This window comes from Equus caballus, chromosome 7 (assembly GCF_041296265.1).
Source record: "Equus caballus isolate H_3958 breed thoroughbred chromosome 7, TB-T2T, whole genome shotgun sequence".
Lineage (NCBI taxonomy): Eukaryota > Metazoa > Chordata > Mammalia > Perissodactyla > Equidae > Equus > Equus caballus.
Window position 1 is genome coordinate 2,250,430 of NC_091690.1, and position 24,914 is coordinate 2,275,343.

At 59.7% G+C, this 24,914-nt stretch overlaps 1 protein-coding gene and 1 non-coding gene across 2 annotated transcripts; both read right to left on the reverse strand.

The window, feature by feature from the left end:
• Positions 1-884: 884 nt before the first annotated feature.
• On the reverse strand, positions 885-9,207 carry TLE5 (TLE family member 5, transcriptional modulator). Its single transcript, XM_023646423.2, has 7 exons — positions 8,957-9,207; positions 7,756-7,853; positions 5,423-5,486; positions 4,195-4,239; positions 3,403-3,465; positions 2,060-2,134; positions 885-1,945 (listed from the first exon to the last, which is right to left on the reverse strand). The coding sequence occupies exons 1-7, from the start codon at positions 8,981-8,983 to the stop codon at positions 1,724-1,726; spliced, it is 594 nt and encodes a 197-aa protein (XP_023502191.1). The 5' UTR covers positions 8,984-9,207; the 3' UTR covers positions 885-1,723.
• Positions 9,208-16,428: 7,221 nt separating this feature from the next.
• On the reverse strand, positions 16,429-16,535 carry LOC111774499 (U6 spliceosomal RNA). Its single transcript, XR_002809501.1, has one exon. It is a non-coding gene; the product is annotated as a U6 spliceosomal RNA (small nuclear RNA).
• Positions 16,536-24,914: the final 8,379 nt, after the last annotated feature.

Genomic DNA, 24,914 nt, shown 5'->3' on the forward strand with positions numbered 1-24,914 from the left:
CGCAGTGGGGGAGGCATGGGAGCCAGTAGGCAGCTGGTGTGACCACTCCAGTCCCCGCTCTGCCTCCTCTTTCTCTCCTTGGGGACACGAGGAGTTTTCCCTGAGGTCGGCAGTCCTGCCATGGCCCCCTCTCTCCCTCCCTCCTTCCCTCTCTGTGCCTTTGCTCCAGTGGGAACCCACTGGACTAGGAGACAGGGCAGAACGTCTTGGACTTCAGTATCCCTCAGTGTCCCAGCTCCCAGCGGGGGGTTTATGTGCCAAGCGGCCCTGGGAAGGATCTTGCAAAGTCAGGATGGCTCCCCCCAGCCCAGCCCCACATCCTGGGTGGGCAGCCTGAGGTCCACTTGGCCCAAGTGCCGGATGCACCGGGGGAATGTGGCTCCCCTTGGGGTGGTCTAGCTTGGGTGCGGTGGTGATGCTGGGGGGCTTTCAAAAGGGTCCTTGGAGGGTCGAGATTCAGCTGGGGGTCTGCGTTCTCTCATCCAGGACAAGGGTCTGTGTGTGTGTGCCACGGGGCCGGGGGTGAGGATTCCAGTCTCCACATCTTCCCTTTCAAAGGGAAAAGAATATCACTGGGAGCTCTCTGGCTTGGGGCTCAGAACCCAGCTCTGCCACACACCATCAGTGACCCCTTAGCCTTTGCCCCTATGTCTAAATGGCTGGCGAGACCTCAAGCACCTAGGCCATGCTGTGTGACCTAGAGCCTCCCGCTGACCCTCTCTGGTCCGGAGATAGACTACGCATACACAAGGAATCACCTAGGCTCCTCTATATCCGGTCCTGTAACGGAGGAAAGGGGCTCAGACATGAAGGACGCCCCCTCCTCCCCCAGGGAAGGGCCCCCCCCCAGGGCAGCCGCAACACAGAGGCAGGAACACGGCAACCAACCTTCTCACATCTTTATTTGAAAGGCACAGCTAAGCCCACCCTCGAGACAGCATTTCACTTCTCTCCGCGGAGATCAAACGAGGAACACACAGAAGCCGGCAGTCTAAGAAACTATATACAGACACAGGTGTGGGTGTTGCTTTCTCTTTTTTTTTTTTTTTAAACATTTTTCTGTGTTGTTTTTTTTTGTTTGTTTGTTTTTAATATCCCCCTTCTTCAAAGACAAGCTAGTGTGCTGGGAAAAGAAAAAAAGGAAAAGAAAAACCAAGACAACTGGAGTACCCTCATCTTTATTGGGGACGGGCAGGAAGAGGACTGTGGGGCGCCCGCCCGCCCCACTCGGGCCCCTCTTCTGTGGGCGAGGGGACAGGCCCGGGGGGGCGTGTGCGGGGGGGGGCGGGGACGGGGACTCGGGGGGCCCGGGCGGGGAGGGGGCAGCTAGCATCGCTCGCATGCAGTGCCGGTGGGGGGGAGGCTGGGGGCGCCCCGAGGGCCCGGGCGGACTGTCAGGTGCACGTGTGCGCAACAGGGGGTGCGGGGGGTGGGGTTCTTGAGGTTTTGCTCCCTTCCGACCTGGCCTCCATCTGCACCTCGGCTCGCCTCGGCTCTCTCGCCTTCAGGTTGCAGGGGGAGAGGGGCGGGAGGAGGAGGAGGAGGGGTGTCCGGGGCAGGAGCCGAGCCAGGGGGCGCCCCGCGCAGGCTGGGGCTCCCAGAAACACCACCGGGCTAGCCGACCCCGGGCGATCCTGTGTCTGGCGCCGAGCCTTCCTCTCTCTCTCTCTCTCTCTGCCTGTCCTCCCCGCCCCCCCCCCCCCCCCCCCCCCCCCGCCGCCCGCTAATCCGACTTGTCGCCGTCGTCCTCCTGGTGGGTGTCCCCGTCGTGCCCGTTCTTGTCTTCCTTGGAGAGATGCGCCTGGGAGCCGAGCGCCGACAGCGACAGGAGGCCGGTGCCCGCGCTCACCGCCGGCAGCGAGGGCGGCTGCAGCCCCACGGGCAGCGGGGTCAGCGGCAGGGCCAAGGCCTGAAGCTGGGACAGCTGGTGGGCCTGGAGCTGCTGCTGCAGGGCGGAGGAGGGGGCGTTAGCCGGCAGGCGCCCCCCCCCCCCCCCCCTGCCACGAGCACGCCCGCCCGCCCTCCCTCCCTCCTGCCCGCAAGGCGACCCCAAACGCACTCGGATAATAGAGTTGAGCTCCGGCGCTGTGACCTGCTTGGCCCTCTCGATGGCTCCCAGGACCTGCTGCTGGTGCTGGAAGGAGGGTGGGGAGGAGAGAGGAGTCAGGTGATGCGCCCTCATCTCTGCCAGGGTTTGTGGCACCCACGCCCCTCCCCAGAAAGCCCCCTCTCTGCAGGGGATTCTTTGACCAAGCTTCAGTCTCTTCATTTGGAAAACAGAGGTGCCTACAAGACCCAGAGAGGCTGGTGGAAAAAGCCTTCGGGGGAGTCAGAGGTTAACCCCTGGGTGGTGACCTATCCGATGCCACATGCACAGAAATAAAAATGCAGTGCACAGCCCGGCCAACTGTACAGGGAAGTCCTGATCCTAGGAACTCAGAGACTGTGCTCTGAGATGTGCTAATCTAAGCTTCCCTACTTCTAGACCTGGGAAAGGCACAGCAAATTCTAGAGGGCTGGGGTATGAGCCCAGGTTCAGGGCATTCCCGCCGCTCCTCAGAGCCCTGCCTGAAAGTCTGTCTCTCCTGCCATCAGATGCTAGAATCTGCCAATCTCCTTTTTCGCCTTGGCTACCAGGAAGCCCCTGTCACGAAAGGAAAGCACCAATCTAGGTCTGCAGAGCCCCAAGTGCCCCCTTCTCTGGGGCTGTCCTGGTGTCCTTCTGGGACTGTCCCCAGGCATGCCTGTCACCTGAAGGACCCTGAGATATGAAAAAAGAAATCATGAATTATTGACGGTCAACCTGGCAGAGAGCCGGAGCTGGGCCCTACATGGCCTCGCGGGTGCTGGTGGTGGAGCCAGCCTCACACCAGGAGTCTGAGAACCCGAGAAAGCAGAAGAGTAAGGACTGGCTGCCCAGTTCCCCTGGGTGTGTGTGTGTGTGTGTGTGTGTGTGCGCGTGCGCGCGCCTGTGGCCGTGTGTGCCCGTGTCAGCGAACACCTTGTGCACCTGCATGTGTGTGCACCTCTGTGTGTCTGCCTGCCGTGTGCATCCGTATGTTGCATCTGTGTGGGTCTGTGTGCTGGGCGTCCTCCCCACAGCCTCCGTCCCCTTGTTCCCAGCCTGCAGCGGGAACATCCGCAGGGCCTAGCGGATGAAGCCCCGGAGGGTGAGAAATGAGGCAGGACGATTCTGGGCGGCCTTGACCGATCTGACATTTTACCCGAAATGACTCACCCGGCCTGGGAACTCCACAGCGGGGGAGGCCCCTCCCTCCCCGCCCTGCGCCCCTTGGGGTTTTCGGGCCTGGGAGGTCCAGAGAGGGCCGGTGTGTGCCCTGGGGCGCCCAGCACGCTGTAGCCCCAGGCGGCAGGGGCTTGTTCCCGGCCCGGAGCGCTCACCTCCTGGGACAGGTAGGGCAGCACCTGCGCGCAGATCCCATTCAGCCTCTTCACGATCTCAGCCTGGAACAGACAGCCGCCTCGGTCCGCAGGTGCCGCCGGCCCGGGCCCCGCCCACCAGACCCAGGGCCCGCCCACTAGACCCAGCCCCGCCCACCAGACCCGTGGCCCCGCCCACCAGACCCAGGGTCCGCCCACTACACCCGCGGCCCCGCCCACCGGGCCCAGGGGCCGCCCACTAGACCCAGCTCCGCCCACCAGACCCGTGGCCCCGCCCACCAGGCCCAGGGGCCGCCCCTTAGGCCTGGGCCCCCGCCCACTAGACCCAGCCCCGCCCACCAGGCCCGGGCCCCGCCCATATGGCCCAGGGCCCGCCCACGTGGCCCAGGTCCGCGCCTAACAGCGCAAGCGCAGGCCCACGCGGAGGCTGGCGGCCAGCGGACGATGACGCCGGCGCCGACTGGTAGTGGGCGCCCCGTGGGAGGGAGGGAGCGAGGGAGGGGGCGGTGGGGGCAGTCGGCATCCACATTCCGTGACGTCCCAGATACTGGCCTCATGGAGGCACCGACGGCAGAAGCCAGGGCGGAGGGCAATCCGGGGGTTGCAAGGCGTACCCACCCCGCACTGTCACCAAGGGGAGGCGACAGGGTTGGGGTGGCACGTCCCTGCCCCTCTCCTTGGAGGGGATCAACCTGTGACAGGATCCCAGGGCGGACCTGATGCTCAGCCGGGCCAGAGGGGGTGAGGGGACGGCGGAGGAGGGGGCGGCGGCCGTGGCGGAGGGGTCCGTACCTGCTTGTGCATCTCGATGTTCAAGCCGTAGGACATCTCGTAGTACTGCGTGGGGGGGACAGAGAGGGAGAAGTGGGGCGGGCGAAGACGGGGGCTCGAGAGACAAAGAGATGGGGGTGACAGGGAGAGACAGGAGAGGGAGGCAGAGAAGGGGAGAGACGGTGGGAGGGAGAGACGGAGCCAGGCAGGGGGAGGTAGGGAGGCTGGGAGGGGGGACACCCGCCCCTGGAGCGGGAGCGAGGCGGCCCAGGTGCCTGGCTGGGGGGCTGGGCCTCTGGCTTCTGGCGTAATTACCGAGTCCCCCCCTCCACCAACACACACACATTCCAGGCCTCCTAATCTCTTATCTTTATGTGTCTTGTCTGCGGGTGGCCCCAGACTCCAGGGAAGTTTGCCTTCCTGGGTATAAATAATCCAGGATACACAGAGCTTGCCGGATCTGGCTCCGAGGCCGGCAGCCCCCCTCCCCACGCCCCACATCTGACCCTGCCCCTCCCTTGCTGGAAACTGTCCCGTGGGAGGGGGGAGAACCAAGTTGGTTCCAGCCCCTTGCACGCTTGCTTTCCCCTTCTCTGCCGAGCAAGCTCCTACTCGTTCATCAAGACCCCAGCAGCAATACCCCACTCTCCACGCAGCCTTCCTCAGGCAGCGTGCCCCCCTTCTGGAGCCCCCAGTCCCGGGTCCCTTTTCTGCCCCAGCCCCATCCCTCCGGGCCGAGAGGGGCCATGTCTGGCTCTGCTCGGGGCTGGACCAAGGCAGGGGTTTGGGGGGCCAAAACGGCCACCTGGAGGGGATGCAACTGAGCAAGCGATTCCAGCAGGGTGCACGGGCGGGGGCTGAAATGTCAGGCCAAGGGGAGCCAATGTCACCCCCCAACACACTAACCCCCAAGGGCGTCCCCCTCCCAGGGCGGGCAGGGGAGGAGGGGGCGGGGAGGGGCCCACGTCAGTTCCTGGCCGCGGCTCCACAGCTGCGTCCGCGGCTGCCAAGGACGGCGGGGGGACCTGGCAGGCCCGGGCTGCAACCCGGTGGCTTGGCACCTCCGTCACCGCCTGGGCCGCCAGCCAGGCCAGCCGGGCGGACGCGGCCGAGCGCCAGGGGCCGCGGGATGGAGAGCAGCCGCGACGCCCTGCCCTTCCCTGGGGGGAGGCGGCCGCGGTGCCGGCGGGGAGGAGGGTCCGGGGTCCCCCACGCCCGCCCGCCCGGCTTACCATGACGCCCGGCTTACCATGACGTAATGACGCTGCATCTCCGACTTCTCGCTGGCCAGCTTGTCGCATTCGAGCTTCAGGCTGAAAGGGGGACAGGAGGGAGGGGCGGGTGCTGGGCTGGGGTTCCCCGCCCCCCAGGTGCTGGGGGGCCCCGACCTTCAAGGGGGACACACGTGCCCTCCTCTGTGAAGACGGGGCAGGGGGAACCTCGGTTCATTAGCTCTAAGATGGGGATTATGAAACCAGCCTCGCAGATCGGCGGTGGAGAATAATAATGAGAATAATAATAAAAAAATAACCAAAGTCAGAGCGATGGCCGGACTCTGGGTCAGACGGGGATTCAGAGAACCCTTGACCTATCCCGAACCCGAATGAAGTCAAAACTATTAGCGTCACTCTCATTTTACAGATGATGCAATGGATGCCCAGAGAGGTTGAGTAACTGGCTCAAGGTCACACAGCCAGGAAGCTGGCTTCAGAGGCCACACTCTCCACCAGTGGGGAAAACTCTCCAGCGAGGGAGGGACAGACAGACAGGGCAGAGGGGCCCAGAGGGCGGGGCTGGCTGTAGGGCCCTGGGATGGACTCACCAAGGAATCCCCAAGGGGCCACACCCCTCTGATTTCAAGAGGGGGTGAAAGTTCCAGTGCTGGGTAACACGATGGTGACCCGGCCTCTCTCAGGCTCCCCCAGTGAGGACGAGCTGCGGCATTTCTCTAAGCACCGCCCCCCCCAAAGGGAGCTGACAGCACAGCCACAAGGCAGCCCGGCCGGCTTCCAAGGTGTCCTGCTCCCTTGATGCTGTGTGACTGCAGGCAAACTCCTCTCCCTCTCTGGGCCTGGGTCTCCAGGCTGTTAAATACCAACTTCCCCAGGTGGGGTGGTGAGGAGGAAGCGGATTAAGACAAGTAGCGCTCTTAGAACAACGCCTGGCATACAGTAAGCACCAATAAATGCTTAGTGGTCTCATGGTCAGCCCAGGAGCCGAATGTGTCCCCCCAGGGGGTCCAGTTTGTTTTCTGATTTTCTTTAAAAATGTGCATTTGTTGACATCACTAAAAAACAGAAAATCAGGCCGTTTGATCCCCAACTCTGGATTTTTGGCCTTTTCTGAGGGCCCGGCAGAGCCGGCGGCGCCCCGACATGGCCGGACCCCTCCCTGTACGGAGGGAACCCCCGTCCAGGGCACCGAGACCCGCAAGCACAGAGAGGGCTCTGGCCTCCCCGAGGTCACACAGCACTGAGGCAGCGATGTGATGCTGAGTCTCTGGGGCTGGACCACCCGGGGCTCAGAGTGCGGTGGGCGAGGGCCGGGCTGGGAGGGGAGGACCCCCCAGGTCTCCCAAAGGCCAGGTCCACCAGGGCAACCCGAGACCCCTCCCTGTCACGGGACCAGAGCACATTCCCGGGGCCTGCCTTTCTACTGTGCGTGCCTCAGTCTCCCCGTCTTTAAAATGGGCACAACTACAGGACGGCACGAACGATCCCCCGAGAGGGTGTCTGTTCCCTACTTAGCACACGCGGAAGCTACGAGGCAGCCCCCAAACGCTGGATGTTCGTAAAAAAAAAATCACTCTTCTTTCTTTCTGGAGAAAACCCAGCATCCTTCAGTAACTCCTTCTGTGTGGGTAAACTGAGTCCAGAGAGGGTCCCCCAAACCCCCCTGGGATTCGTGGCCTCCTTTGGACCCCCTTCTGATTCCCAGGTAACCCCTCCCCCATTCTTCAACGCAGAGGAACTGCGTGCAAATCTCAGTTCTGCCACCTCCTTGCTGTGCATCCCCAGGAAATGCCTGACCTCTCTGGGCCGAAGCGTCTCAAGCGTAAGATGAAAGCAATACTACTTCCTTCCTCTTACAGGGGTCACACGCCAGCCCCTTAGAAAGACCAAAAGGTGACATTCTGGAGGGAGGATCACCTTCGAGAAGCTGCCGGCTGCCAGGGTGGCTGTCTCCAAAACCAGGCCGAAAGAGACAGCCCATCAGGCGGCACGATTTTTCCTTTTGGGGGTGGGCAGCCGGAGGGTGCAGCCCCCACTCCGGTTGTGGGCGGGTCGGTTATCCAGTGGGGACTGGGGTGGGACGCGGGCTCTGACGCCCTACAGCTGAGGCTTGGGGCAAATTATTTGACTTTCTGTGCCTCGATTTCCGCATCTGAGCAATGGGACTGCTCGAAAAAAGAAATGAGTTTAAAAACGGGCCCAGTGCTCAGGGTGGCACCTGCCAGGGGAGACCCTCTGGATCTGGATTTTTCCGGGTGTGTGCACACGGGGGGGGGGGGTGGCGCCCCGGCTCGGGGCTGTCCTGCTCCGGGGTCCCCCCCGCCCCCCGGGGCGCAGACAGACCCCTCACCTGTGGTACTGCGCCTGCAGGAGCTGGAACTCGTCCTTGATGCGGTCGCACGAGTCCGAGGTGGTGAATTTGAGTTGCTGGGGTAGGTGCGACGAGCCCTGCGGGAGGGGGCGGCGGGGTCAGGCCCAGGCGTGGAGGGGGGACCCCTCCCTCCCTCCGGGGCGGCCCCGAGGCCAGGCCGGCCCAGCTGCGCATCCCCCCCACCCCCGCGCCCCACTTCCCGGGCCCGTGTTTACAGCCCCCGGCGCGCCCCCGCCCTCGCTTCCTGCCCTCGCCTCTCCCGGGGGAAGCCAGGGGGTGGGCGCGCCCGGAGCTGCCGAGTCCCCGCCGCCCCCGGGCTGGGGGGGGGGCGCTGGGAGGCCCGCCCTGGGGTGGGAGGGGGGCATGGGGCGCCCTCTACCGCCCCTCCAAGCGCCGGGAGGGGGGCGCCCATCGAGCGCCCCCGCTGCCTCTGGGAGAGGGAGGGGGCGCAGGCGTCCTAGGGGGTCCCCGTCCCCAAGATGGGGGGAGCCAGGCCTCCCTGCCAAGTCCCGTTGGGGGAGGGGCCCCTCTCGGCGCCCAGAATCTCCCGGCGGGGGTCCCTCACCCCAGATTCCCAGCACCCTTCCTCCGGGCCGCGCTCTTTCGGGAGGGGTGCGCCTCGATAGGCCCCCACTCCCGGCGCCGAGAGCAGCCCCGCCGTTAGAGGTGCGCGGTGGGGCCCCGGGGCGCCCCAGGCCCGACACCAAGGCCGCCCAGGCCCTGCCTGGCTCGGTGGGGGGGCGCAGGGCCCAAGCGCCGGGGAGGGGGGGCGGCGCGGGGCCGGGAGCTGGAGGGGACACGGCCTGGGAGCTGGGATTGGGGGGGCTCGGCCCGGAAGCTGGGAGGGGGACCGGGAGCTACGTGGGGGGGGGGGAGCCCTGGGAGCTGGGGGGGTGAGTAGCGCTGGGCCTGGATCTGGAGGGGACCGGGCCCAGGAGTTGGGGGGAGGCGCCGAGTAGGGAGCTGGGGTAGGGGGGCGCAGGGACGGGACCTGGGGGGGAAACGGCCGAGCTGGGAGCTGGGGGTGCCGGGCGCGGACTTGGGGGCGCGCAGGGCCGGGACGTGGGGAGGGGTGCGGTGCCCGGATCTGGGGCGGGGGGGGGACGCCGGGCCTGGACCTGGAAGGGGGGTGCTGGGCCCCGATGGGGGGGGGGGCGCCGGGCCGGCGGGCCCCGCTTACCGAATGCCTGCTTTGTGGAAACATCATGTCAGTCGCGGCGGGGGGCGCGGGCTGCGCCCCGGCTGTGCGCCCCGGCTCGGGCGGCTCGGGGCGCCGGGCGGCCGCGCCTTTGTCCCGGCGCCGATCGGCAGCTCCCGGGGCCGCCGCCGCCGCCGCCTCCCGCGCCCGGCCTCGCCCGCTTCCTGCGCCCCCTCCCCGCGCGCCCGGCCCCGGCGCGCCCCGGGCCCCGCTTCCTGCGCGCCCGGCGCCCTCCCCGCCCTCCGCGCCTCCCCGCCCGCCGCCCGCGCGCCCGGCCGCCGCTCCTATTGTCTAATGGCGGCGACGCCGGCGGGGGCCGCGGCCTCGACTCCACCTGCTGCCGCCGCCGCCGCCGCCGCCGCCCGGGCCCCGTGCGCGCCGCCGAGGGGGGGGGCGCGCGCCCGGGGAGGCCCGCCGATCCCTCCCCGCCCGCCTCCCCCGGGCCGCCGGCGCGGTGACCTTGGGCCCGGCGCGCGCCCCCCTCCCCGCCCCCCACCCCGCGCCGCCGCCAGCCCCTCCCGGCCTCCCGGGCCTCGGTTTCCCCATCTGTCAAAGAAAGGGGCCCGGCCGCCCCCATCGCCACGGCTGGCTGTGTCATGGCGCGACCTGGACGCGTGCCAGGGACATGCTCTGTCACCTTGGCTCGCCGGCTGTGCTCTCCGAGGCTCGGTTTCCTCCTCGGAAGACAGGCGGGGGTTCCACCGCCGGCCTCCTGGGAGCCATGGCTTCCGCGCGCACATGGATGGAGCGCCTACTGTGTGCCAGGCCCTGCTCCAGGACGCGGGGGTCAGGGTGTGGGGGGGGGGGGCGCGTACAACGTGGGGAGACGAATACACCGGGCAGACCCCCTGCGGGTCAGATGGTGGTCGCAGGCGTGGAGAAAAGAAAGCAGAGAGGAGGCCCGGGCCAGTGCAGTTTTAGAGAGGGCACTGGAAGGGGCGAGAGGGAGCCAGCAGGGGCCTGCGCGGGTGCAGGCTTCCCCAAGGAGGCGAAACAGCAAGAGCAAAGGCCCTGAGGCAGCACGGTGCCTGGCACGGGGGCGCAGGGCGGGAAATGAGCGCAGGGAGGCAGGGCCGGTGGCCTGGGGCCTGCGCCCAGGTGCCCGGCTCCCAGAAGGGCCTGTGCGTGGGTTCAACCGTTGTGCTCTGGAAATCCCGAATAATTTTTGAAGGAGGAGCCTCGCAGTTTTGTTTTGCATGGCGCGCTGCAAATTCGGTAGCTGGTGGCCGTGAGCAGGGCAGATGGGGCCCGGCCTGGGGAGCCGCCCCGGTGTGTGTGTGGGGGCCACCCGGGCTTGTCCCCTGAGGGAAGGGGGGAGCCCTGGAGGGCTGTGGGGGGAGCCCTGGAGGGCTGTGGGTGGAGGAGGGCGGGTCTGACAATTTTGATGGGATCTCTCTGGCGGCCATGTGGGGAACAGACCTGGGAGAAGCTGTTGAAATAACGCACGTGAACCCCTGGCAAGTGCTAACTGCTGTCGCTTCCTTCTCGTCATGGTCGTTGTCGTAGTCAGCTCCGCAGCTGCCACCAGTCAATTAACTGCTCTGGGCCCTGGGTTCCCAAGTGTAAGATGGTTACGACCCCGGTCACCTTTCCCCGGCGGATGAGGGGCGGCGACTAGGATGAGAGAAATAAGCAACCTTGAAGGCTCTCTCTGCCCCTCCCAAAAAAAAGCCCCTCAAGATAAATAATACTTTAGGGCAGTATTTTAAAAAATAAAAATTAGGGGCCGGCCCCATGGCGCAGCGGTTAAGTTCACATGTTCCGCTTCAGTGGCCCGGGGTTCGCTGGTTCGGATCCCGGGTGTGGACATGGCACCACTTGGCAAGTCATGCTGTGGTAGGCATCCCACATATAAAATAGAGGAAGATGGGCACGGATGTGAGCTCAGGGCCAATCTTCCTCAGCAAAAAAAATAAATAAATAAAAAGGAGGATTGGCAGCAGATATTACCTCAGGGCTAATCTTCCTCAAAAAAAAAAAAAAGGTTAGGGTTTCAAGATGGTGACCATAAGGGCATGAAACAGAGCGTGGGGTCCTCGAGTGCAGGACCCTGTGAGATGTGGAACCAGCCCCACCCCAGTCCCCACCCACCCCCCAGACCATGGGGACAGACATCGTTTCTCTGGGGAGGCCCTCATCCAGGCAGGCACCTCCCGGTGTTGGCACTTGGGAACCAGTGCTCCCATCGCAGCAGACCACAGACTGGTTGGGGGGACAGAACTGGGCACAGACACCCCCCCAGCACTGTGGGGTCCGGGCTCACCTCTCAGCGCATAGAGAAACCTAGAATTATGGCCCAAACTGTGAGCACGAAGAAACGCACCCACCCAGATATATTTTTACTCCACGCCAGGCCCTGCCGTCCACATTTTAACTTAGGAACAGCCTTGATGGCCTTTTGGAAGATGGGGAAATTACGGCCCCGAGAGGTTACATGACTTGGCCGAAATCACACAGCCGGTAGGTGCGAGAGCCAGGATATAAAGCCAGATATTTGGGCCCTTGACCGCTGAGCAAGGCTGCCCCTCTCGGTGGGGCATGAAGGCAGGGCACTGGGGGCTTCTGGCTGGAGAGGGCCGGGAGCCAGGACGAGGCGGGGCCCTGCGTTCCGCACTGAGTTCGCATTTTACCTGCAGGGCACTAGGGAGCCATGGGAGGCGTTAGAGCAGGTTTTCAGTCTGCTCTGTGGGCATTCTGGCCTGGATTATTCTCTGTGGGGGCCATTCTGGGCACTGTGGGGTGTTGAGCAGCATCTCTGGCCCCCACCCATGGGATGCTCAGAAACACCCCCAGTCTTGACAGCCACAGGTGTCCCCAGACATGGCCCAGGGTCCCTGGGGGACAAAATCGCTTCCAGCTGAGAAGCCTTGGCTTAGAGCAGCAGACAGAGGCCTCTAGGGCCGGGTGGTGGAAGGTTCCTGCTGGCGAGGCAGGAGGCTGGCGGACCAGGGGAGAGACCCAAAGTGGGGCTCCGGGAGGGGCCGGCTGGGTGACAGGGGACCAGGTGACTTCACTGCTCTGCACCTCAGTCCCACGCCACCCGAAATGGAGCCGGTGTTCATTCACTCCCTGAGTGAATGTTTGTTTAACGCACCTACTGTGTGCCGAGCGTGGATCTCAGTGGAGGTTTACAGCAGTGACTAAGGAGGATGAAATTCCTTCCCCTCGAACACACCAGGCCCGGGCCTACCCCAGGGCCTTTGCAGGGGCTGCGCCCTCTGCCTGGAATGCTCATCCCCAAATCCCAACTTGGCTAAGGCCTTCATTTCCTTCTAGTCTTGACTTAAATGTCACCTTCTCCATGAGGCCTCACTGTGACTTCCCAGTTCGTTCTGGCAAGGCTGGGACTAGAGTGGGCGAGTGTACTTTCGAGTGACACACTTTCTTCAGACATAAAACTTAAGGGGACACCAAAAATCTCAGTCAACATCATAAACACTATTTTAATACAACTTTTTTTTTTTTTTGCTGAGGAAGATTAGCCCTGAGCTAACATTTGTGCCAGTCTGCCTCTATTTTGTATGTGGCACGCCACCACAGCATGGCTGAAGAGTGATAGGTCTGCGCCCAGCATCTGAACCCGCGAACCCAGGCCGCCAAAGCAGAGCATGGCCAGCTTAACCACTACACCACGCGGCTGGCCCCTATTTTTTTGTTTTCCTTTGTTTTGTTTTGTTTTGTTTTTTTTACAGATCGACACCTGAGTGAACATCTGTTGCCAATCTTCTTTTGTTTTTCTTCTTTTCCCCAGATCCCCCCAGTACATAGTTGTCTATTTTAGTTGTGGGTCCTTCTAGTTGTGGCATGTGGGACGCCGCCTCAGCATGGCCTGACTAGCAGTGCCATGTCCACGCCCAGGATCCCAACCGGCGAAACCCTGGGCCACCAAAGCAGAGTGCGTGAACTTAGCCACTCGGCCACGGGGCCAGCCCCTATTTTTTTTTTTATTGTATTAAAATATATGTAAAATTTCCCATTAGAGACACTCAGTGCATTCACAACGTTGTGCAATCATTACCTCTATTTTATTCCAGAACATTCCATCCCCCCAAAAAGAAACCCCATCCCCATCAGCATCACCCTCACCCCCCCAGCCCCTGGCCCCCATGAACCCGCTCTCTGTGGATCTGCCTGTTCTGGACATTTCACGTCCATGGGATCATACACTGTGTGTCCTTCTGTGTCTGCTGCTCCCCCTGAGCGTCGTGTGTTCAGGTCCGTCCATGTGCAGCCGTGTCAGGGCCTCGCTCCTCTTCACGGCTGCATAATATTCCACTGTGTGGACAGACACTTGTGTGTGTCCATCATCCGTCGATGGGCACTGGGGTGTGTCCCCCTTTTGACTATGGTGAATAAGCCGCCGTGAACATTCATAGATGCGTTTTCCTGTGGACGGACGTTTTCAGTGTTTTGTGCGGAGACCCAAGAGGGGGCCTGCGGGACCACGTGGCGATCCGTGTTTAATTTTCCGAGGACCCGCCCTCCCGTTTCCCGCGGCGGCTGCACCGTCTTATGTTCCCCCCAGCTGCGCACGGGGCCTCCAGTTTCTCCACGTCCCCGCCAACACTTGTTCTTGTGCATTTAAATAAAAAAAAATCACGACAGCCGTTCCAGCAGGTATGAAGTGGCGTCTCGCTGTGGTTTTGATCTGCACGAGGCAATATTTGAACCGATCACGATAAATCGAGAAGTTTCCATGATGAACAAAATTTGAAACTTTTAAATAAAAACAGGACCCAGTGCTTCAATTGCATGACCCATGTCCATATTATGGGCTCGATAGATGTTCTGACGGGTCACATGATTTTCCAAATTCATTGCATGAGGAAATCAGTGATTATTATATTATTTTTTCCTTCTCCTACCTTCCTTTCTTTAATAAATGCCTCTTCTTTACCAGGCCATTTGCTACGGAAAAACAGTGGAGAATAAACTGATGGACACTGACTGGACACATGTTAATGCCCAGGCTGGCCCCTAATTTTCATCCCCATCACTACAATGCAAGATACATGAACATGAAAAGTCAGTTACCCCAGGGCCTTTGCACATGCTGTTCCCTCTCTCTGGAACGCTTTTTCCTACATCTTCCCGTGGACTTAATCCTTCTTGTCTGCTTAAATGGCTGTTCCTCAGAGAAGCCTTCCGTGACCAGCCCAATGGACAAAAAAAATCATTCTTTACTATCTCATCCACTTTTATTCTTTAAAATAGCATTTGTCAGTCTGAGATGGTCATGTTTAATCTCGGTCTTCTTGGTTATCTGTCAGCCCGTCTGACTAAAAGATTCGTGACAGCCTGTCCTGTTTCCCTCTGTGTCCCAGCACACGGCTGCCGTCTGGCGAGGGACTGACAGTCGATACAGAAAGCAGGTATTTGTGAAACGACTGAATGAAGTAGGAGTTATGATCCCCATTTTCCAGATGAGGAAACTGAGGCTCAGAGAGGAGCGATGATGGATTCTGTGATTTGTGTATCTTTGGAATCCTTGTCTTCTTTTCCACCCACAGAGCTCAGTCTCTTGATTTATTAAGCACTGACTGTATGCCCGGCCCTAGTCTGGATGCTAAGGATGCAGGGACCCCCAGGGACCCTGACCTTACAGTCTCCCCGGGAAGCCGGCCAGTAACCAAGTAACTGTACAGACAGACATCCTGCTGTGGCCCGTCAGCAAGCCCATTGGTCCCAGCTTCACAAATAGACCCGGAACCCAAAGGTCCCCTAACGGGGCCCCTCTCGAGAGCCCCTCTGAGGCGGCCCCCGTGTCACGTGATGCGTCCCCACAGTCTCTGAACGCCTCCTTGCATTCCAGCCCCACGAGACGTTCCAGGCTCCTCCTGTCCTTTCCCTGCTCCGCTCCTGGCGTCAGACGTCTCTTGCGGGAGCCTGTTCCTGGAGATGGAGATGGTACTTAGACACCAAGGCCCGGGCGCTGGGGGCACGCGGCTGCGACGTCGCTGTTCCCCGGCCTCCAGGTGAGTGGAGTTGGGAGACACACGCACGTGCACACACACACACATTCACATATTTACACCTAAGTCTATCGTCTGTCATCTGTCTATCCATCCGTCTATCAGCTAGTGATCTATCTATTACCTATCACCTGTTTATCATCTGTCTCTATATTTATCATCTATTTATCTACCCTATCTATGCTCTATCTTTATCTATTGTCTATCATTTGTCTGTTTATCTATCATCTATATATCTATCATTTTATTTATCTTATCTATGATCTGTCTACATCCTCCAGCAATCTAATCTGTCTGTTATCTATGTATCTATCTAGTTATCATCTGCGTCTATCCATCTATCACATATCATCTATATCCATCTGTCTGTCTATCTATCTATCATCTATCATCTGTGTCTATCTATCTGTCCATCCACCTATCTATCGATCCACTTATCTATCTATCCATCTATCTATCTACCCACCCATCCATCTATCTATCTATCCATCCATCCATCTATCTATCATCTGTGTCCATCCATCCATCCATCCACCATCCATCCATCCATCCATCCATCTATCCATCTATCCATCTATCATGTGTCCATCTATCTATCTATCCATCTGTCTATCTATCCATCCATCCATCCATCTATCTATCATCTGTGTCCATCTATCTATCTATCCATCTATCTATCCATCCATCCATCCATCCATCTATCATCTGTGTCCATCTATCCATCTGTCTATCTATCCATCCATCCATCCATCCATCTATCATCTGTGTCCATCTATCCATCTGTCTATCTATCTATCCATCCATCCATCCATCCATCTATCATCTGTGTCCATCTATCCATCTGTCTATCTATCCATCCATCCATCCATCCATCTATCATCTGTGTCCATCTATCTATCTATCCATCTGTCTATCTATCTATCCATCAATCTGTCTATCCATCTATCTATCTATCGTCTGTCTGTCTAACTATCTATCTATCATCTGTGTCCATCTCTCTATTTATCCATCCATCCGTCTATCTATCTATCTATCCATCATCTCTGTCTGTCTATCTATCCATCCGTCTGTCTGTCTATCCATCTATCTATCCATCCGTGCATCCATCCACGTCTCTCTCTCTCTGTCTTAAGGGCTGAGTTCACACTGACCCCTCCGATTCCCTCCCACCCCCTGCATTCCCCCCCCTCTTTCCGCATTGACCCCCTTCTCCAGCGGGGCTCCCGGCTCCGAGGGGAAGTTTTGAAAACACAAATGAAGTTGTGTCCGTCCCTGTTCAGGACCTTCCCTGGGCTCCCTCGTGCATTTGGTTGTTATTATTATTAATTATTATTATTTTACAAAACAAGTTACGAGTTCATTGTGAAATTCTCCTAGCCGAAAAACCAAATTGAGTATTTATTCTGTCCATTTCATTGTACGTATTTCAATTGCCTGTTTAGTGAAAAATAAAGAAACCTATCATTTTTGGCTTAAATTTTTAAAAACATGGAACGCTTCCCGAATTGGCGTGTCATCTTTGCTCAGGGGCCCCACTAACCTTCTCTCTATCGTTCCAATTTTAGTATATGTGCTGCCGAAGCGGGCACCCTCACGCATTTTCAATGAGACCCACATCCTCCCTGCGGGCACAGGGTCCCCCTCCCTTGGGGAGAAGCTGAGTCCTCCCCAGGCCCCGCACGACCTGCCCCGTCCCCTCCCTGCCCTCCCTCCTCCCTCTCTCCCCCTCCTCCCTCTGCTCCAGCCACACGGCCGCCTCGCTGTTCCTTCCACACACCAGGCCGGGCCTGCCCCAGGGCCTTTGCATGGGCTGTGCCCTCTACTGGGAGGTTCTTCTCCTAGAGGTTGCCTGGTCTGCTCCTCACTTCCTTCGGGTCCCAGCCCGGATATCGTTTCCTCAACCTTGGACCTCCCTAAAATAGCCCCACACCCATTCGCTGGCCCTGCTCTATTTTTCTTTCTAGCAACATCTCTATCTCTGTACATTTGCATTCACATGCTCACTGTCCCCACTAGAACGTCAGCTCCAGGCAAAGCAGAATGCAGCTTGGTCCGGCCGGGCTGCCACAGGCTGGGCAGCTTATAAAGGAGGGACGATTATTTCCCATGGGTCTGGAGGCTGGAGGGTCCAAGGTCAAGGGCCGGCAGCTCGGGTTTCCGGCGAGGGCTCCCTCCTGGGCTCGCAGATGGCCGCCTTCTCACCGAGGCCTCCCGGCATCTCCCTCTCGTCCTCCTCTTATAAGGACACCGATCCCATCGGGTGAGGACTCCATCCTTGTGACCTCATCTCACCATCGTTCCCTCCTCAGGGCCCCATCTCCAAATACAGCCACCCTGGGGGTCCCACGCAGGACTTTGGGGGGACGCAACTCAGTCCGCAGCACAGCTCCGCTCCTGGGAAATGACTGACCCGCGCTGTCCCTTCCCACGTCCCGTGTGCCAAGCCCTGGAGCCCCAGGAAGGGCCGAGGAGGCCGGGCTCCGGGCTCTGCTTGGCGCGAGCGTAGCAGGGGAAGCTGACATTTACGCCATTTCTCTCTCACGCTGTGCTCCAAACCTGGGGCGGGCCTGCCCTGGGGACATTCGGCCACATCTGGGGACCTCTGTGGCTGTCACAGCTCCTGGCATCGAGTGGGTGGGGGCCAGGGATGCTGCTCAACCCCCCACAGTGCCCAGGATGGCCCCACAGAGAGTGACCAACCCCGTGTCCACAGTGCCGAGTGGGGGGTCCTCGCTGCTCTAATGAGAACCAAGTGGAAGGAAGCGTGTGGGGAGCTTGGTTCCAGGAAAGTTGGTAACAATGGGTCGGACCTTGGCTGGGGGCCGGGGGGCTGCTCAGGGAGGGCGCCCCCCAAATGACAGAAGTCGGGGTTACCTGGGTGACAAGTGACGGGCTGGGGAAGTTTACACCTGCAAAGGCCCGGAGGACGGAACAGAGCTGCCGAAATCGGGGAGCACAGAGGGGGCTGGAGGCGGGGTGGGTGAGGGGGAGAGAAGGGAGGAGACGGTGGGGGCGGACCACCCGGGGCCTCGGACTCTGCAATCATCATTCATTCAGGGGAGCTGGGGAGCCACAGAAGGGCTTGGAATATGGCGGGAGGGCAGCATGACCCCATTCAGCTTTCAAAACCTCCCTCTGGCTGTCGGTCACATATCCACAAGATACATAAAGTGCAGGATGCAGGGGTGCATTATGACTTTTGTGGGTCCCTCCCTGTAAGAAAAATATTAAAGATGATATTTTGCGACAGCGTGGGTACACAGACGGATGTAATCCGGGCTGGATGTCTGATGACATATTCATGATCATTCTATTCATTGTTTTTTTCTGATTTTAAAGGAAATTAAAACATTTTCTTTCTCTCTTTTTTTTTTTTTTTTTTTTTTTTGAGGAACATTAGCCCTGAGCTAACATCTGCTGCCAATCCTCCTCTTTTTGCTGAGGAAGCCTGGCCCTGAGCTCACATCCGTGCCCATCTTCCTCTATTTTCTATGTGGGATGCCTGCCACAGCATGGCTTGCCAAGTGGTGCCACGTCCGCACCCGGGATCCGAACCTACGAACCCGGGGCCGCCAAAGCAGAACGTGCGAACTTAACTGCTGCGCCACCAGCCTGGCCCCTAAACATTTTCATGGAAGCCTGCAAGTATCCTGGGTTCCGGGCACGGCCCAGGGGACACGTTGGCCCCGACAGGAAAAACATCCCGAGAGCAGAGAGGAGCTGGACCAGGGTGGGGGCCAGGCAGAGAAAGAAGCGGCCAGATGTGAACGGGGTTCAGCGGGTGGCGGTCAGGATGGACGGCAGGAGGGAGGGGTGACAAGGATGGACGGCAGAGCCATCGTGACAGTGAGCTGGGCTGTGAGAGGTGAGGGGGTGGCTTCCTGCCTCGGTTTGGACATGCTGAGCTTGAGAGCCCTGTGACTTGCCCACAGACATGCCAAGGAGGGGAAAATAGATACGCTGGACGTCGTCGAAATTAAGAACTTTCATGTGTCAAAGGGTGCCGTCAAGGGATTGAAGACAACTCACAGAATGGGAGAACAGAGTTCACATCCCGTGTCTGATGAGGGTCCATTCTCCAGCATATATAAAGAGCTCCTAGAATTCAACAACAAAGCAAAACAAACCACCGCATTCGAGAATGGGCAGAGGACCTGGACGGACTTTTCTCCAAGAAGATATCTGATGGTCAAGAAGCCCATGAAAAGATGCTCGACATCACTAATCATTAGGGAAACGCCAATCAAAACACAATGAGGTGCGTGCCTGGTGGCAGTGGTCAAGGTCACATGCTCCACTTCAGTGGCCCAGGGTACACCACTCATCAAGCCATGCCGAGGGGGCGTCCCACGTAGAACTAGAATGACCCACAACTAGGATATGCAACTATGCACTGGGGCTTTGGGGAGAAAAAAAAGAAGATTGGCAACAGATGCTAGCTCCACGGCCGACCCTCTGAGGACCCTCCAGCCTGTTTCCCACGGTGGCCGCCCCGCTCGCCTTCCCTCGCCGTCCAGCCCGCGTCCAGCCCTTCGAGCAGCCCCTTGTTCCCAGGCCTCGCGCGTTCTGTCTGCAACCGGGAAAGTCCGGGAGGATGAAGAAGCGAGGCCCCCTGTGCTGGGGCTGGTCCCACAGTGGACTCACATGTCGCCTATTCTGTGTGTGGGGACAAGGGAGGCTCAGGGAGGGTGTGGCCCGGCTGCAGGGCCCCCAGCCTCGTAGGGGCCGGAACCGACCCTGGCCGAGCTCGACAATGAATGCATTTTGTCTCTAAGCATCTCCTCGTCTCTGGAGCATCCGCCCGCGCCCTTGGGAGCCACTCTTGGGGTGTTTAAAGGTCTTCCCAGCATTTCCCTGGGGCTGTGCTGTAATTAGGCGCCGTGATTAGGGGGCCACCTCCAGTGGGTGTGTCTCTGGGGACATCCGGGGACCACGGGGAGCAGGGAGGTGTGGCTGCCCGCCTGGCCTGCCCTCCCGGAGACACCCAAGGGCCAAGTGCCAGCTGCGGCTCTGCGACTGGTGGGCTGTGTGACTCTGGACAAGCGTCTGGCCCTCTCTGGGCCTCTGCTTTCCCATCTGTCTAGTGGGTGAGGATACGGCGGGGCTCCTGCAGGACCCAGCGCCCCGGTCCTGGTGCCCAGAGGCCCCCAGCCTCTCCGCTAACAAATAAACACCCCATCATCGTAAGTGGCCCGGGTCCACCGATCTCCCTCACATCCCCAGTGCTGTTCCAGGCGCTTGAAGTGGACACAATGATCACTCCCATTTTCCAGCTGAGGCCCAGAGAAGTTGAGAAACGGACCCAGGGGCACACAGCGGACGAGTGGTAGGGCCAGGATTTGAACCTCAACCATCGTCCTAAAACCACCGGGAAATGTTTCCTGACGTCCTGCTGGGCGTGGGCTGAGCTCTCCTCGTTCCGCAGGAGTGCAGCGGGGCAATCGCGGCCCCCAAATTCTTAGGCTGAAGCTCCAACCCCCAGGGAATGGCATCCGGAGGGCGACTTTTGGGAGGGGGGAGAGGAGGTCATGGGGGCCCCACGGTGGGACTAGTGTCCTCGTAAGAAGAAGGGGCCAGAGCTCGCTCTCCACCGCGTGAGGACACAGCAGGAGGCGGCTGTCTGTCATCCAAGGAGAGAGACCTCACCAGATGCTGACCCCGTCGGCACCTTGGTCTTGGGCTCCCAGCCTCCAGGGTGGTAAGAAAATAAATTTCGGTCATTTAAGACACCCCATCTATGGTATTCTGTTATGGCAGCCCGAGCAGGCTAAGACAATGGGTTATGCACAAGGAGACCCAGAGGCTCAGAGAAGGCAAGACACCACCCTAAGGTCACACAGCCAGGAATGAACAGAGGTGAGATTCGAACTCCAGTCTGGCTGGTTCTCAGTTCCCTGTGGGTCCCCCCTCCGACCTTCACAGGCCCCCACAAACCGCTCCAGGGGGCAGTTTAACCTCATGGTGGGTTCCAAGCCTTGCTCTGGCATTCTGCTCACTGAGGGATGGGGCCCAAGCCACCAAGCTGCGTCCTCTCTCAGCCCCGGTTTCCTCATCCGCAAGACAGGAGTCCTAACAGTTCCAGAAAATTGTGAGGATGGGATGAAATCAGGCCTGAGGGGCCCTTCGCCGGGGATCAGCACAGAAGGAAGAGCGCCTGGCAGCTGTCTACTCTGACCCTCGGTTTCTTCTTCTATAAAACGGGCAGCATGTCAGTACCTACTTGAGTGGAGACTGGAGTTGAAGGAAATAAAGTGCTCAGAACAGAGGCTGGTGCCAGTGAATGATACACATATATTAATTTTTTAAAAAATGGTTATAAATACAAACAAGTCCGGACCCAGAGACACCACGCCCACGGACCCACACACACCGGGACCCCGGCTGCCCAAGGACAAGTGGCGGCTTTCTCTGCAAACCCGGCTGTGCACTCCGGACACCACGGGGCACACGTGGCTGTTGGCATTTAAATGCAAATAGCTCGAAAGAAAAGGAAATCAAAACTCCAGCTCCTCGCTTGCCAGGGCCACATCTTATCGCCATCGGGCAGCAAGCGCCCTGCGGGAACCCCGCCACCCCAAGGTCAGGGGAGCCGGCAGCGCGGGGCCGGGTGCGGTTCCACGACCGTCCACACGGGGGCAGCGCGTCCCCGGACCCGGCGGAGGCCAGCCCGGAGCCAGCATCCCTCTGCCGGCGCAGCCTCCGCGGGGACCGCCCTGGGCCTGGCTCCGTGCTGGGCACTGCGCACCGGACGGCCCAGTCCAGGCCACCCCCCCCCGGGCACCTGGACATGGGGGCCGGGTCATCTCTGGGGGGGGCCGCCCTGGGCGCTGTGGGGGCTGAGCAGCATCCCTGGCCCCACCCACTGGATGCCAGGAGCGCCCACAGTGTGACACCCGCAGATGTCCCCAACATCGCTGACTCTCTCTCGACAGGGCAAGATTACACGCAGCCGAGATGCGCCGCGTCGACGCATCGCCCAGGAAAGGATTTAAATCATGAAATAAGAAGCGGTTATATAGCGACGGGGGCCTTTGAACTTTTTTTGGCCCTGTCACCTCCACCCAGTACAAATAAAAGAAATAAACACAGAGAAATTAATTAAAAATATGAGGCTGGCCCCGTGGCCGAGTGGTTGAGTTCGCGCGCTCCGCTGCAGGCGGCCCAGTGTTTCGTGGGTTCGGATCCTGGGCGCGGACATGGCACTGCTCATCAAACCACGCCGAGGCAGCGTCCCACATGCCACAACTAGAAGGACCCACAACGAAGAATATACAACTATGTACCGGGGGGCTTTGGGGAGAAAAAGGAAAAAATAAAATCTTTAACAACAACAAAAAAAGAAATTAATTAGAAATATATCTATGTGCACACACTCAGGATGCACATTTAAACACGCACGTTGCCCCAGTAAGAGTCGCACGGGGTGACACGCGGCCTGCACAGCGTGACAAGTTGTGATGGGTCCTTTTCTACTTCATCTAAAATCAAGATGAGGCTCGTGACCCACTCTCTTGATTTCTTAACCCGCAGATTGACGAAAGCAATGATTCAGAATCCGGGCCGGGAAGGACCCCAAAGAGGACCCAAACCCTAAAGCCCGGCGGTTACCGAAGAGGTCGTCTGTGATAGGGTCGCGGCCTGGGAAGTGGCCAGAGGCTATGTCACAACATGGGTGTGTGTTGGACGCAGGATGTGGAGCAGAGGGGCCCAGACGTGGAGAGCCGGCAGCCCGGGCGCAGGGACAGGAGGTTCGCGAGCAGGCCGGTCTGACCCGCTTAAAACACGGCAGAAGGGGGCCGGCCCGGTGTGCACGTTCTGCTTCCCGGTGGCCCGGGATTCACAGGTTCGGATCCCGGGTGCGGACATGGAACCGCTTGGCAAGCCATGCTGTGGTAGGCGTCCCACATATAAAGTAGAGGAGGATGGGCACGGATGTTAGCTCAGGGCCAATCTTCCTCAGCAAAAAGAGGAGGACTGGCAGCAGTTAGCTCAGGGCCAATCTTCCTCAGCAAAAAGAGGAGGATTGGCAGCAGTTAGCTCAGGGCCAATCTTCCTCAGCAAAAAGAGGAGGATTGGCAGCATTTAGCGCAGGGCCAATCTTCCTCAAAAAAAAAAAAAAAAAAAAACACGGCAGAGGACTCCAGTGGACCTTCCTCCAGAGAGACGTGCAAATGGCCAAGAAGCACATGGAAAGCCGTTTAGCATCATCGGTGACCTGGGAAGAGCAAATCGGAGCTGCGACGGGATCCGCCTCACACCCGCTAGGACAGCTAGGAGAATAATTAGAGTAAAACCAGAAAGGGTGATGGGTTGGAGGATGTGGAGACATCAGAAGCCTCACGCATGGCTGGTGGGAGGTAAAATGGGGCAGCCGCTGTGGACGACGGTCTGGCCGGTCCTCGCAATGTGAGACGTAGTGTTTCCATCTGACCCAGCAATGCCATGCAGAGGTTTTTACCCAAAAGAAGTGAAAGCACGGCCTCAAATGGATATTTGCACACCCACGTTGACAGCAGCCAAAAGGTGCAAACACCCCGGGTGTCCATAGACGGGTGATGGATAAACACAGTGTGTCCATCCAGATGCTGGAATATTACGCAGCCGTGAAAAGGAAGGAGATCCTGACTCCTGCTCCCACGTGGAGGGACCTGGAGGACGTGACGCTCAGGGACGTGAGCCAGACACAGAGGGACACACACTGTGTGGACCACTCACAGGAGGTCCCCAGAGGAGCCACATCCACAGAGACAGAAAGTGGATGGGGGGCCAGGGGCTGGGGGAGGGGCGGGAGTCAGTGTTTCATGGGGACAGAGCTGCAGTTTGGGGAGATGGAAAGTTCTGGAGACGGATGGAGGGGATGGTTGCACAGCAACGTGAATGTGCTTCATGCCGCTGAGCTGGGCCCTGAAAATGGTGAAGCGGGTCAATTTACGTGAGGTGTATTTCACTACAAGTAAAAAAAAAAAAAATGAAATTGAAAAATGTAACGAAATACCCCCCCTTGCTCGGATCGGGGAACAGAGCTGGACATGCCGCCCCCTGAGGTCGGGGCTCGGTGGAGGGAGGGATGCGCTGGGGTGACCCGGGGGGTGGAGGGGGCTGGGGGAGGAGCGAGGACTCAACCGGGCTTGGAGCCCCCAGATCAACCCCGGAGGCCCCGGGAGATGCGCCCGCGACGCCCTGACCCTAAGGGCCCCCTCGGTGCTGCCCTGAGATCCCCGTCGACTGGGCCCCGGTGTTTTCATTCGTCAAGCCAGCTGTCCCCCCCGCTGCCTCGTGCCCTCCCCCCCGGGCACCCTTCCAGGCCTTTCTGGAAGAGGCAGGCCAGGCCCCCCAGCTGTTCCCCGCCCAGGACACGGGGCGCCACACGGAGCCCGCGTGGCCGCCGTCCCTGTGCCCGTCCGGGCGCCTCGATCGCTTTTACTGCCAGGGCCCAGATAAGGGAACCGACGTGGGACGAGTCACCAATAAGACTCAAAACCGAAACCCTTCTCGGCCACACCTCTCGTGCCCACGGGCTGACCGGGCAGGACTTGGGCCCGACCCAGCTCTGTCTGCCCCTCTGTGCCTCAATTTCCCTCTCTGAAGGAAGGGGCCGAGACGGAGGCATTCCACGTGGCATCAATTGCTCTGTGGTGAGCAGTGTTTATTCCAGAAGTGCGGTGTTGATGGCAACGTACATGGGGGGCGGGGGAAGCGTATGTGACAATGGTTTTGAGTCGTGACATAAGGTGAGGCAGGGCATGTGTACAGCCCGGTCTGTGGGGCACATGCTCCTTCCTTCCTTCATTCATTCATAGTTAGTAAACTCCTTGATGCCCCCTCTGTGGCCAGCCCTCTGCCGGGCAGACCCCGAGGGCCCAGTAAAGAGCCTTAGGCCTGGCCATTGAAACGTCCCCAACTTGGAGGACGCAGAGCTGGACACAGATACTCTTAGCCCCAAGGGGCAGACGAGGGGACCTGAGGTT

Excerpts from the sequence above, each read along its gene's own strand:
- TLE5 (XM_023646423.2), bottom strand. The coding sequence starts at position 8,983 with ATGATGTTTCCACAAAGCAGGCATTCG. Across the intron at positions 2,135-3,402 it reads TGCCCTACCTGTCCCAGGAG|CACCAGCAGCAGGTCCTGGG; the intron begins GTGAGCGCTCCG and ends CCCTCCTTCCAG. Across the intron at positions 1,946-2,059 it reads AGCTCAACTCTATTATCCGA|CAGCAGCTCCAGGCCCACCA; the intron begins GTGCGTTTGGGG and ends TCCGCCCTGCAG.